This window comes from Panthera leo, chromosome C2, assembly GCF_018350215.1.
Source record: "Panthera leo isolate Ple1 chromosome C2, P.leo_Ple1_pat1.1, whole genome shotgun sequence".
NCBI classification, from domain to species: domain Eukaryota; kingdom Metazoa; phylum Chordata; class Mammalia; order Carnivora; family Felidae; genus Panthera; species Panthera leo.
In genome coordinates this window covers 55,640,852-55,655,318 of record NC_056687.1, presented here as the reverse complement: position 1 = coordinate 55,655,318, position 14,467 = coordinate 55,640,852, and the positions used below count along the sequence as shown (strand labels likewise).

The following is a 14,467-nucleotide window of genomic DNA, read 5'->3' as shown; positions in this document are numbered from 1 at the left end:
AGCTTTTGTGTAGTTTGTGTGAAAGCCAGTGTGACATTACAGGGAGAAATAGCTCTTTAAAAGACAGAGAACATTGGATTATGTGCAAAAAGGGAACCATGGGCTAGGAGTTGGTGTGTCCCCCTAGCTATTAGAATGGAATAATTTATCAAGTATTTATTGTCTACCATTATACAATTGCATTAGGCAATGTGACCTATCACTGTTACCCTTGTGAAACATTTGGGTAATGGGATAATAAATATCAGCTCAGCTTTCATTAATTTAATAGAATTATGTTCTCTCCTAAACAAATGTACTTCTCCAGGATGTATTACAGAAAGCTTTGGAAGATGTTGAAGCAAAGCATACGATTCTTAAAGTGAAACAGAGGTAAGATGTAAGATTTTCTGTTTGCCAGAATCCTCTGCACTTTGATAAAGCAAATTCTGATTTCTGAGGAGGCAGATTTGGCGGTTAATGTGATAACTTCTCTTTCTCAGCCTATGACATCTTATTATATTAAGCGTAATATGGTCAAAATCCCCCAACCGCAAAATCAATGAAGGTATTTATAAAATATATATTTGCATGCATACATATGTTTACATAATATTAAAACTTCTGAATACAGGGTGAAAAATTAGCTCAGTGTCCTGTTGAAGAAGTGAACTCTGCCCAGAGGATCACCTGACAACTTTACTTTTTTTTTGCCCTTTGGCAGACACAGCCCTCTGAAGGGTTGGTTCTGGTTTCTTCTCTCTTCTAGTACTTGCATAAAATTTAAAATGTTTAGAAAATGTTTCAAATACATGTACCACATATATAGTTAAGATACAAATAGCAACCCTAAATTACAAAACCATTATTTACATTTGGAAGGTTGACTTGGTCTCCAGCTTGGGTGTTAAACAAGTTAAACTGAGAATAATCAGAGTTGTCTGGGTAAGGCCAGTCTTTGAAAACTGGGATAACTTTGAGAAACCAATTTTTAGGGAAGTACTACTAGTTTCCAGAATTATTGTTTGTGAACTATGAAGTGCTATATAACCATAACTTTCCTCAAACCTAAATTTGAACTGTTAACGATGCATTTATCAAAATAAGTACTAAATAAATCCATAGAAATCTATATTAAAAAACAAGGTCCTCTGGGGCGCCTGGGTGGCTCAGTCGGTTGAGCGGCCGACTTCAGCTCAGGTCATGATCTCACAGCTCAGAGCCTGGAGCCTGCTTTCGATTCTGTGCCTCCCTCTCTGTCTCTCTGCTCCTCCCCCACTCATGCTCTCTCTCTCTCTCTCAAAAATAAATAAACATTAAAAAAAAATTAAAAAAAAAAAGGTCCTCTATTTTTTTTAAGTTTTTATTTAAATTCTAGTTAGTTAACGTACAGTGTAACATGAGTTTCAGGTGTACAATAGAGTGATTCAACAGCTCTATTCAACACCTGGTGCTCATCACAACAGGTGCACTCCTGAATCTGTTTTACCCATTCCCTCACCCTCTTCACCCCTGGTAACCCTTAGTTTGTTCTCTATAGTTAAGAGTCTGTTTCTTCTTGGATGGTCTCTTTCTTTCTTTTTTTCATTGCTCATTTGTTTCTTAAATGCCACATATGAATCAAAGAATATGCTATTTGTCTTTCTCTGAGTGACTTATTTCACTTAACATTATACTCTTGCTTCATCCATGTCATTGTAAATGACAATATTTCATTATATATATATATATATATATATATATATATGGAATATATATATGTGTGTGTGTGTATATATATACATGGAATACTTCTTTCTCCACTCATCAGTCCATTTGATTTAGGCTATTTCTATAGCAAAGCCTTCTTTAAAGTCTTGAGAAAGAAAACTCTGGTTGATGAATTGTTTGTAGTTACATTTGTATGTATGAAGGGTGATCGACCTATATTTTATTAATAATAATGCCAGCTAGTTGGTATGAACTTTTTTTTATAGCAAAATGCTTTTATTACAAATTTGAAGATAGCATGCCATTTACTGTTGCAGAGTGATGCTGTCATATTCTGCAACATCCTGTTTTGGGGTCCCTTACATAGTCAGTATTCTTTTTTGTTGAAGAGTAAGGATTTAATATTGAGTACACATTTTTGAGAAAAAATGTGATTTGTATGTATTGAACCCAGCAAGTATGTGCTTTTAAAATGTATATGTTAATCCCAGTCAATAATTCCCTCATAAAGTCTAATGTGCCCTATATTATGTCCATGTAGAAGGGCTAATTAGGACTTTTTCTTTGTCCTTTAATGATAGATGTATTTAGCCAGTCCAGTAAAGATATTATGTCAGTTATAGTGGCACGTAGTTATAATTTGAAAAGAAAAAGCTGTGTTTGTGGAATGAGAACTACAAGATGGGTGGAGGGGAAGAATTATATTTGGTACCATTCTTGGTAGGAAAGGAAAATAACATTGGTGAGGCACCTAATCTGTTCCAGGTTTATACTTGACATTATATCTTCTAGTCCTCCTGACATCCCAAATGGCTAGGTAGGTATTCTTCCCATTTTTCAGATGAGACAGGAAGTTGAAGTGACTCATCCATAGTCACACGGCTGTTACAGAGATGAGTTTGTTTTTGAAGCCAAGCCTGTCTTTCCAGTTCTTATATTCAGGTGTTTTTCATAGCTCCAAGCAGCTTCCCGTTACTATGGTTGTTTCTCTCATATCCTGCTATGTCTCAATTTCTGCTTTTACACTTTTAATAGAAAAGTCACATAAAACATAATATTGCAAGACAGAGTAAGAAAAACAGGAGCTCATGTCTGTTGCCCTTGTAAACTTGGCTTTATTAACTTTGATTTTGGAGAAAGAGAAAGCTAAAGAGTATTTTTTGGCATAGTCCAATCTATATAGGATGTTTAGAGGCTTGAGGACATGTTGAAAGTTAGAAATCACATCCAGGGTAAAAAATACTGAAATTTTAAAATAGTCAAATCATCATTTTTTAAAAATGTTGCGTGTTCCTATTAGTCCACTTAACATTTCACAAATCTTTTGGCATTTTCTAGTTCTTGTAAATTTAAGTTGGCAAAGCTGTTTTTTAATCTAGGAATACTTGTGTTTGACTGGTATGGCCATCATGTTTATGCAAAATACTTGGCTACACAAAGATATTGAGTGTACCCACTAGGTTTTGCAAAATACCTGGGTATTTTACATTTAGTTCCTTTGATGTTTACCTTCTCAGTTTAATTATTAGCAGTTTGTAAACTATATATTTCTATCTAATAAAAACCTTTTTTTAAACTTTTCTAAATATAATGCTAGAGAATTAAAAAAAGCAAGGACTCTCTGCCTGTTCTTTGGAGTGAACATAGAAAATCGAAGCCAAGCTGGGATGTTCATTTACAGTAATAACCGCCTGATCAAAATGCATGAGAAAGTGGGCCCACAGTTGAAACTGAAGTCCTTGTAAGTATATTTTTGTTTTCAGAGGCATAGGCAGGATGAGGGAGGTTGCGGTAAGATTCTGTCTTTGGAGTTAGATGAGTGATTAATCATAATGGGAGCAGGTGTCCTGTCCTCCGTTCACCCTTCCCATCAATGCGCAGGCATTAATATGCCTAATTTATAATATTGGCACAACTATATGCCTGCTTGAAGGAAAAGCACACTTGGGAAATTTTTCTAATATATTTCCTGAGAAACTTGATGTTTTACCATTTCTTGAACCATCTCCTCAGGTTAGGATTTTAATATTTTACCGATGTAAAAATAATACAAGCATAACAAGGAAACTTTAGGAAAGAAAAATCCATAGTCTTTTAAAGCAACCCTGTTAACATTTTGTGCAACCTTTATGTATATGAGTTCTTGGCAGTTACCTGCTTGAGCGTGTATTACTAACCCTCTCTAACCTATTTGGATTCCAGAGTAATACATTCTGGTGCTTTCCTGATGGTCCAAAACTCCATGTGCTGCTTTCATGAATTATGTAGACAGTCAGACAGGGTAATTGTGACCAGTAAAATGGATCAGGGGTCAAACAGAATTCTTGTGATTAATAGAATGGCTCAGGGGACCATTTTTCATCTTATTTCTCACTCTCTAGGAATTAGCAGTTCATTCATTTGTTCATTCAACAAACACTTGAACTGCAGTGTCATGTGCCAGGCACTGTACTAAGCTCTGCACACAAGATGGTGAAGACCTGCTACCCTTTGGCAAAGAACTTATAGTCCGGTGAAAGGAACAAGTATATAAATACATATTTTTCATATTATGTGGCAACAGTAAGAATGATCTTTAAAAAAATTAGTTTATTCTCTTGCTTAAAACACCAATGGATATAGAATAGAACTGGTTACCATGGTCTTCCAGTGATCTGGCCTCTGCCTGGCCCTGTGATGGCCCACCTGTACCCACCCTTTCACTACATTCTCCTCGCACCAGCCAGCTTCCAGTGTATCACATATCCTAAGCTCACTCCTGTCTTACAGCCTTGGTTCTTGAACCTTCTGTCCTCAGATCTCCTTACTGCTGGTCTGGGTGTGTTACTTAGGCACTTAACTAAAGTCCCCTCCACAGGAAGGTCTTCCTGCACTGTCTAATAAAGTCAGCCGCTGCCATTGGCCCCTCCCCCTTGTTACTCTGCACAAGTTATAGCACCTGCTTTGTTTTCCTCCTACCACTTATCACCATCTGAAATGATCTGGTCACCCTTACTGCCTGTTACCCCTCAATAGAAGAGAAACTTTATAGACAGGGGCCTTCTTTTTCTTATTCAGTACTGTATTCCCAGTTTCTGGAATAGGATGCATCCATCCCGAATAGGGATGGATGGATGGATGGACAGATAGATGGATGAATATGTGCTACAGGCAAGCATGAGGTGCAAAAAGAGCACTTGGTAAGAGTAGTAAACCAAACTGGGGTCAGACTTTCTGGAAGAAAGTTGAGTCAGACTTTCTGGAAGAAATGATGCCCAAATTTAGGCTTAGAGAATGAATAGTTAAGGGAGGGCAGGGTGGCAGGGGAAAGTAGTGAAACATATGGTAAGGTAGCAGCACTACATTAGGAAGGCTTGATTTGTGTGCCTTGCTAAGGGCAGTTGGGAGCCTTGGAAGAACTAGACAACTGGATGTTCTTTCCCAAAACAGGGAAACCAAGCAGAATATTCTGTCACTAAACAGAAATAGTCTGGTTATATATATCATAAGTTGCTAAAAATCTGAAAAACACTGAATTTATCCATCAGACTAACAGGCAGATACCTGTCACTTTCTAGGATAATCTGGCCCTTATGTTCCCTTAGTAGAATTCATTGAACACCCCATGGACCTCTGCAATGACAGGGAAGAACCCAACCTGCCATGAAATGAGGATGGAGAAATTGACTCTGGCCAGATCATGAAGAGGGTTATGTCAGTTTATTTCAGCAAAGCATTGTTAGTGGTGTCTCATGCTAAAACGCCTCCTCTTGTACCTTTAGGTTTGGAAAAAAAAGTCATGTTAATTTAGTAACAGTGCATTAGATTTTTTCTTTACTATGAGACCAAACACACCTACGATTACTACAGATTTATGTAACAAAATACAATTATATCATAAGTTGTTAAACTTTGACATGGTCCAGACCCAGTGAATAAATTTATGTGGAAAAAATTTTGATTTCAAAAGACCATGGCATATTTGCATTTTCTTTTTCCTTAGCTAAATTTTTCAGAATTTTTTAATGTATTTATTCTTCTTAGACTTGGTGCAGGCGTGGTTGGAATTGTTAATATACCCTTGGAGATCATGGAGCCATCCCATAATAAGCAGGAATTTCTCAATGTCCAAGAGTATAATCATCTGCTGAGAGTCATGGGGCAGTACTTGGTGCAGTACTGTAAGGACACCGGGATCAGTGAGTATTCAGTAGTCATAATAAGAGATAGTGGGGAATCAACTTGTGTAATTTATTTAATTTGGAATGATTGCAGTGACCTAGACAACCAGTAGCCCAAAGGCCTGTAAAAGAGCTCTTTTTATTTATTAAAATAATAATAATAAAATAGGGCTCCTGGGTGGCTCAGTCGGTTAAGCGTCTGACTCATGGTTTTGGCTCATGTCTTGATCTCACTGTTCATGGGTTCAAACCCCTCATCAGGCTCTGAGCTGAGGGCACGGGGCCTACTTGGGATTGTCTCTCCCTCTCTCTCTGCTCCTCTCCTGCTTGTGTGTGTGCGCACTCCCTCTCTCTCAAAATAAATAAAGAAGCTTTAAAAAATATAATAATAATAATATAATAATAAAAAATATGGGAAATGAGAAGGAAGCTGGTCTCAGAATCTTTCCCAGAATATTATGTGAAAAATAAAGCAGCAGATCAAAAACTTGTAAGAGGAGGGCAATGAGCAGTATTAGAGCTGATTGTGGAGGAAGGAAGCAGAAGTTTGCTTTGGGTAGGCCTCAGAGGCCATTCTAAGACTCTACTGTACAGGGGCACATAGTTCCTTACAGGCCTGAGTAGCTCCCATAGCGCTGTTATTTCCTGCCACAGCATAATCACTGTTTACCCTGGATAATTGTGCATGTGTGTTAAACCTTGTTTTGTATAGCTAACAAGTCTTGAATATGTGAATTCAAAAAGAGTTCGATTAAACATCATTTAAATAAATACAATTGGATACTTAAGATAAACTTTGGTTGTCTGGGAAATTTGGCTTATTCAGACCACTTCAGTCTCCAGAGATACCTGAAAAATGAGATGGTATGCTGTGCATTAATGAAATAAACTTCCTTTAAGTTATGCAGACACAGGGCTTCGTTTATGGAAAAAAATAGAGAGGCTACTGTGTATTTGTTCCATGATTTGCATCAAGTATGTATAATTCATGCATATCACAAATTATGTCTCTACCCTTGAGACAACTTAAAATCTTACTGCTCTCCTTGAGGTTATGATTTTAGAATATTTTCTTTTCTTTTGTACTCACTTCGCTTTGCCCTAAAATTTTCTTACAGCAGTGAAATAGAAAAGACTACAGGAAGTCAGGGGAGAAACATAGGAGTGTGAATAAAGGTGTGGGCACAGATTTCCTGCCAAAGCTGGATTTTCTTGTCATGGTCTAAAACCTTCTCTGAGTGTGCAGCATCAGCGTCATCCGAGAGCTCGTGAGAAATGCAGCATCTCAGACCTACTGGATGAAAATTTATGTGTTAGCAGTCATGGCCATGATTTGTAGGCACGTTAGAGTTGGAGAGGCACTGCTCTGAAGAGTGCAGGAACTACATGTCAGCACAGACGTACTTTGTCCACGTGTCTTTTTTTTCTCAGAGCCATGTCTGAAGTTCTACTAAATGTAGGAATGAGTACCTTATTTGGTGGGTTATGCTTAAAGCTGTAGAAAACAGAAGGATATTCAGAGTGAGGTATAAATCCAGGATCTACTGTCTGGTCCTCAAATGCTATCTTGGAATAGAAAAAAATGTTAAGCATTTGAAAAGTGTGTAACTCCTCCAATTCTCCTCATATGCTCTCTATAATCTCCCTTGCTCATCCTTGGACTAAGGAACGAAGCCCTCAGAAAGAGGCATGGAAATTCAAGGTGATAGGCATCATCTCCATCCAGCCCACACTTCCTCAGGACTGTCGTACTGAGTCCTGTTTCGGGGAGGGCTCTCTCGAAGCCCCTTTTCCTGCTGTGGGGGTGTCCTCCTAACAACTGTAATCTCAACTTCTGGGTGTCACTTGCCTGCTTCCCCCACCCCTTGTATAACTCCCCATCTTTATCTCAACCTCATTTTTCAGAAATGTCTCAGTAGATATAACGAGATTCAAAATAAGTTGTTTCTATTTTAATTATTATTAGTGAATACCAGGTTGTTTTCCCGATTCCATGGCTGTCTACAAATTGATTTAGGGCTGGGGGCACTTTTACAAAAGATGTTCCTCTAGAAGGAAGTCAGGGAGTGGAGAAAGGATAGTGAGCATGTGTGTTTATTCACTTATCTGACAATCTCATCCCCAAACTTCCTTATTGAACTGAATCAAGTAATCAAGGTCAGAATTGGTAGTCTCAGGAACTGTGCTGAGGAGATCGACCTTGTGTATTCATTCCCACAGGAATAACCAAAGTCATCTAATGCTTGACTAATACTCTAAAAGCCAGTATTAGAGGGCACACAAATTTGATGAAAAGTACTTGGGTAGATTTTTGCCCTATAAATAAAAGATACAGTCTTTGTGTTTGCTATAAATCTGGTCTGTTTCTATAGAAAATTGGGGCCTTGTAAAAATCAAATCAGCAGAAAGGGAAATGACTTTGTGTCATTTATCAAATCTGCATTTATGTTTGGCACAGATGGTGCTGAGAACCTCGGAGATATTTTTCTGAGTCTGACCTCACCTCATTGTCCGCTACTGTGTTTTCTGAAGCGTTGTGCATCCTTATAGTGAAATGGAAATGTTAACCATCAGCTGTTTGGAGTAGGGAAATAAAAAGAAGGAAAAGTTAGAAACAGCAAATGAAATTTGGGTTTGAACAGAAGCAATTACATCAAAATTTATAACAAAACTTTGCCAGAATGGATCAGAATAGAGCTGATGTGCTAAGTGAAACCTGTCACATAATAAGCATCATCTTTCCTAGAAGAACTCAGACCATGAGGCCTCAGGTTGGCAAGGAGGCTAAAAATCATATAAGCCAGTCACCTCCCTGATGCTTTAATCCCTTCTACCCCACCCAGCCCTGCCCCAGGCAAGTGGACTGCCATTTTAAGCCTGAGTGGGGGTTTCCTCTGAAAGAAAAATGACTACTTCTTGAGGCAGCCCGTGAATCTCTGCATAGCTGTATTAGAAAATACATTTTAATATCAGAGCCAACTCTGTTTCTCACGTGTTGTTTCATTCACTCATCTGTGGTAGACATGGAGTGTTCTAGGACTGACAAGCCAGACGTGTTCCAGCCTTTCTGGGAATTTGCAGTCTAGCAAGGCTACCATGATTTGACACTTAGAAGAAGGATTGGTGCCCAACAGAGAAGAATAGGTGCTGCAGACACCATTGCTCGAGAGCCAGAGAAGGCCCGGAGGAAGTGGTATTTCCCCAAGGATGAGAAGGAGTTAGCCAGGCCAACATCATTTTTCCCTCTTGGGGCCATGAAAGATAGGCCTAAAACCTTTCTAAATGACAGCCCTTTGAAGACAAGCTTTCTGTCTCTCTTCAGTCTTGTTTTATCCTAACATTTCCAAGTTCTGTTGCTGTTCTTGACTTGATATGGTGTTAAATATATTCACCATTTTCATGTTATACTCTATAAAGTGTTCTTGCCACCTAGACACAGAAATTTCAGATGAAACCCAGCCTTGAATAAAATGAGATCATCATCCCTTTCTTTTAAGTCATAATTCTGTTGATGAACCTAATACGTTAACTCTCAGTAAGCACATTATTGACCCTCAGTGTCTTTATTGCCAATTAGAATTCCCAATAAAATTTTTAATATGTATTCTTATTAAGCCATACATACATCTCTTATATTTTTTCCCCAGTGGTTTTGGACCTCAGAGTAGAATCATACATTTAGTCCTATTACATGCTGTCACCTTATTAAGCCCATCCTTTCAGGTTATCACTACCTTTTTTGGAATCTAATGTTGACTTCTAATTAATATGCTGTTTTTCCAGATAAGTTTGGCCAGTATTTTCTCTATGATTTCCTTTAAATCCTGTTGCATAGGAAGGAGAGGAAAATCAAACACTTGGCCTTCTACTGATGACCTCCCCTGAGGTAGAAATGAGATACTGGATAAAGGCAATTAATCAATTAAAATTCTTCCTAATTAGGCTATCACCTAGCTCATATCAATTTCTTGGTTTGTGTATAATTCTGAAAGTGAGAGATAATATTTGTTAGGTGAATAGTTTCTTTAGAAAATAATGCTTACACCTTAGTTTGGGTTGCTATAGCAAAAATACTATAAACTGGTGGCTTATGAACAGCATAAATATATTTCTCACAGTTCAGGAGGCTGGAAATCCCAAGATCAGGGTCCCAGGATGGTTGGATTCTGGCAAGAGCCCTCTTCCAATTTGCAGACTGCTGACTTCCCCTGGTATTCTCACATGGTGGAAAGAGAGTGAGCTAGCTCTCTGGCCTCCTGTAAGGACACTATTCCCATCACGAGGGATCCACTCACATGACCTAGTCACCTCCCAAAGACCCCACTGCCAAGTACTATCACACTGGGATTAAATTTTCAGCATATGAATTTAGTGGGGATGCAAACATTCAGTCCATAACACTTTAGTAGGTAGATCTAGCTAGCTGCTCACAACAAATATTGTTTCTCTTATGCTGTACTTCAGTCTGTAAGATCTCAGAAAGGCACTACAAGAAAAATGAAATGCAACATTTCTGCTAGGGATACATGTTTAGTGAGGTCTATAAAAATATTGAAAGGTGAGACTATGAGAGAAGTTTGTTTGGAGATACAGATCCAGAAATAATTCATACCTCTTTTTTTATTCAGTTTTTGAAGTTACAGATTTTATGTATTCTATTTCATTTAAAAATATAATATTCTCAGTATCATATGTTATATTTTTAAATTTCTCATTTTGGTGTTACAGACTGAATTGTTTCCTCAGAATTCATATGTTTTAGCCCTAACCCCCAGTATCTCAGAATGTGACTATATTTGGAGACAGAGCCTTTGAAGAGGTGATTAAGTTAAAAAAGAGGCCATTAGAGAGGACCCTAAACCAGTCTGACTGGTGTTCTTATAAGAAGAGGGAATTTGGACAGAGGGACTCCAGGGATGGGTGTGTGCAGAGAAAAGATGATGTGAGGACACAGCAAGAAGTTGACCATCTGCAAGCCAAGGAGAGAAGACTCACAAGAAACCAAACGTTCCCACGTCTTGAAGTTGGACTTCTAGCCTTTACAACTATGAGAAAATAAGTTTCCATTGTTTACACCACCCAGTCTGTTTTTGTTGTTGTTGTTGTTGTTGCTGTGGCAGTCCTAGCAAACTAATATATACGGGAGATTATAAAATTGGACAGAATTAAAGAGAATATTATAATGAAACCTATAAATGCATCATCCACTCTCAACAGTTGTCAATTCCTGGGCAGACAAGTTTCATTTATATTCCCACCTACTCTTCAACAACTAGATTGTGAAGAAGATTCCAGACATTATATAATTATATTAAATGGATTTATCATGTATTTTTGAAAGAACTCTATTTAAAAACATAACAATACAAAAACACTTAAAATTATCAATACTTTCTTAATAGCATAAAATATCCAGTCTGTTGTTACATTTCTAAGTATCTGCTGTCATAATATAACTCATAGTCCCTCTTAACCATCCTCATATTTCTTTTTCTCTCTTGTTTTTCCTTGAAATTTATTTGTAAGAAAAACTGGGCCGGTTGTTTTGTAGTTTTCACATATAAATTTTGCTCGCTGCATTACTGGGTGTGGTTTAACAGCTTCTTTCATTCTGTTAATTTTTTTGCAAATTGGTAGAATCTAGCAGCTTGGCCAAATTTAGATGTGGTGTTTTTTGGTTTGGTTGGTTTTTGTCAAGATGCTTCATAGGTAGTAGTGTGTTCTACCATCAGGTTGCCTGGGTCTCTCTCTTTTTTAATGACATTAGCAGTTAATAATCAATGCTCAGATCCATTAGGAGTTCCAGAATCTTCTGTTCTATCATATTTTTATCACTTATTAGCTCTCATACTTCTAAAACTTTTTTCATCTTCCACTTGGTCACCTAAGTTAGTTTGTAATTTTACTATTTGACAGGAACAACAGAAATCCATACTTGATGAGAGATAAAATTAAAATAATAAAAAATGATATAGACATTTGCCTGACTTGTATGGCATGAATATGTACTCTGTTTAAAATCATTACTTCATGCCAGCTCTCAGCAAATAACAGGATGGTTCAGGAGTTCATTGGATTGATTTCTGTTTAAAAAAAATCACATTCTTAGATTTAATCCATTTACACTGCTTTCACCTGGTAATTGAAATTATCACCATTGACAGTACTTATGCTTCCTTTTCTTTCTGACTGCACTTATATTATTATCATGATAATGACATTTTTTGCATCTACAATGAATTTTCATGCTAAAATATCTCAGAGGATCTCACCTATATTGCAAATAAAATACTAAAAAGTCTAGTACCCTTCTTTTTCTGGAATTAAATACACTCTTATTCTTACAGTCTGATTTCCCCTGCCATACCAGAAGCAAGACCTCAGTCTGCTTATGTGTGCCTAGTAAAGAAGAGTAGGTTGCATCTTAATGACTGAATTTAAAACAATGCAGTAAGAATTAAACGTAAGTTGTATTGGGGCGCCTGGGTGGCTCAGTTGGTTGAGCGTCCGACTTCAGTTCAGGTCACGATCTCGTGGTCCGTGAATTCGAGTCCCACATCAGGCTCTGGGCTGATGGCTCAGAGCCTGGAGCCTGCTTCTGATTCTGTGTCTCCCTCTCTCTCTGCCCCTCCCCTGTTCATGCTCTGTCTCTCTCTGTCTCAAAATAACTAAATGTTAAAAAAAAAAAAAAATTAAAAAACAAACAAACAAAAAAAAACATAAGTTGTATTAACAAAAAAAAGTAGATTGAATGGCCAGGGTCAGAGTATGTGGAGGAAATCATCGAATTCCTCATGCTGAAACTAAAAGGTCAGACTGTGGAGATTGACCAGGTCCAGCCCGTGGTCCATCCACAGTTTACTCCCTTCTGTACAGAGAGCTCTCAGGGATTATTCGAGCCACAGTGGGTGGTTAGCCCAGCCTGCAACAAGTGCTGGAGAGGGTCAGTGAGTGGATGGAGAAAGAAGGCCTCTTAGATCCAAACGTCAGATCAGTTTTGTCACCCGTGGAGGATGGGACTTGAAAGTCACGCTTCTGGGCCGGTGCCAGTACTTGAGCTTGCCAATGGCAGATTACTTCCAGCAGTGGGTTAATCTGAAAAAGGCTTACACCTTCACCGTAGGCTGCTGGCCCAACAATGGACTTCTAGACATAAACAGACATAGACATACAGGCAGGGCCCATGGCAGCATTGATGACTGCAAGAACATTGCCAACATCATGGAGACGCTTGCATATCAAGGGGTCATTGTCAATAGATATCAAACCCATTCTGTTTGGCTAAGGACAGGATGGGGCAGGACAGGGTAGATGCTTGGCCCAGCCCCCAATCCTTCTTTCCCTCACCAGAGAGGAAAAGGGAGAATGGCGTAGCTCTATGTCCAGAGTGGCCCCAGCCTGCTCTGTGGGCTTGTGCCTTGGGTAAGGGCTTGGTCACTTGGCCCCTCTGGAGCAGACACTTTGTGTCCCCTATCCTTTCCCCTCAACCTCAGTCCAGTATTAGCCCCTCCCATTGTGGGCATGGGCTTGAGGGACCCAGGTACTTACTGCCTCCTCCCTGGTACACAGGCTTCTACTGGGGCCACCAAGGCCCCCCGCTGGGCCTCCTTCCATCTGTAGTGCATGGTGTGTGGTGCCCCTGGGCTCCAGGACAGATCAGGCCCTACCTTGTGTCTACCCCCATCCCCACTGTGAACGTGCCACTAAAGTTGGGGAAATGAGAAAAAAGAAAAGTAAGTTTGAATCTTTAGATTTTTGAGAACATTAAGTCAGTGGGCTTTGTATATGTCTGACTAAAGTGAGTCCTGGTAGAAAGATAAACTTACTAACCCAGATATTGAGGAGAGTGAGCTGGCTGACTGGGCTATATTGCCCATAATGACACATAACTCCAGGAATATACTTTAGGTTAGATTCCTATGTCTAATGTTAATTTCCCCATCATAGAGGGGATTAAAAAAGCCGAGTATATCCAAAGAAAAGCATTGAAAATAGTTAAACAAAAACATAACTTAGAAAGTAAAAGTTATTTCTTCTTGAGGGAAGAAACAGAAGAAACCTAACTTTTCTCAGTTTTGTTTTTGAAGGCTTGTTGTCATAAGTCTTCTGACCCTCTTCCTTCTAGTACTCAGTGCACAGAATGGTATGTTTCTAAACTAGGAGCCAGAGAGTCCTAGGGGATTTTAGAGTATTATTTGGAATGTTTGAATTCCTGTCTACCAATAATTGTCTAAAATGGCATTATACCTCACACATCCATATGCTACAGGTTTTTTTTTAATAAATTTTTTAAATATTAATTTATTTTGAGAGAGAGGGAGAGAGCATGAGCAGGGGAGGGGCAGAGAGAGGGAGACACAGAATCTGAAGCAGGCTCTAGGCTCTGAGCTGTCAGCACAGAGCATGATGCAGGGCTTGAACCCATGAACCATGAGATCATGACTTGAGCCCAATTTTGGATGCTTAACCAACTGAGCCACACAGGCACCCCTACAGTTTTTCAAACATGTATAGATGTAGTTGTGTGTAGTAAAATACAGAATCACACAGAAGTGTTATTGAATTCAGTTTTCTTTTTCATCGTGTATTTTCTCAGTTTGGGGGGTAGTGTTCTGAAA

The 14,467-nt window shown here is 38.6% G+C and overlaps 1 protein-coding gene and 1 pseudogene across 4 annotated transcripts in view; both read left to right on the top strand.

The window, feature by feature from the left end:
* Positions 1-14,467, top strand: part of MORC1 (MORC family CW-type zinc finger 1) — a 163,768-nt gene that overhangs the window by 61,601 nt on the left and 87,700 nt on the right. For all 4 annotated transcript variants that reach the window (XM_042903391.1, XM_042903388.1, XM_042903389.1 and 1 more), the window contains 3 exons: positions 308-372; positions 3,287-3,430; positions 5,713-5,867. In XM_042903391.1, the coding sequence (XP_042759325.1) occupies positions 308-372; positions 3,287-3,430; positions 5,713-5,867 (364 nt within the window). The remainder of the gene's footprint in view (positions 1-307; positions 373-3,286; positions 3,431-5,712; positions 5,868-14,467) is intronic.
* LOC122230352 lies at positions 8,531-13,160 on the top strand (annotated as a pseudogene).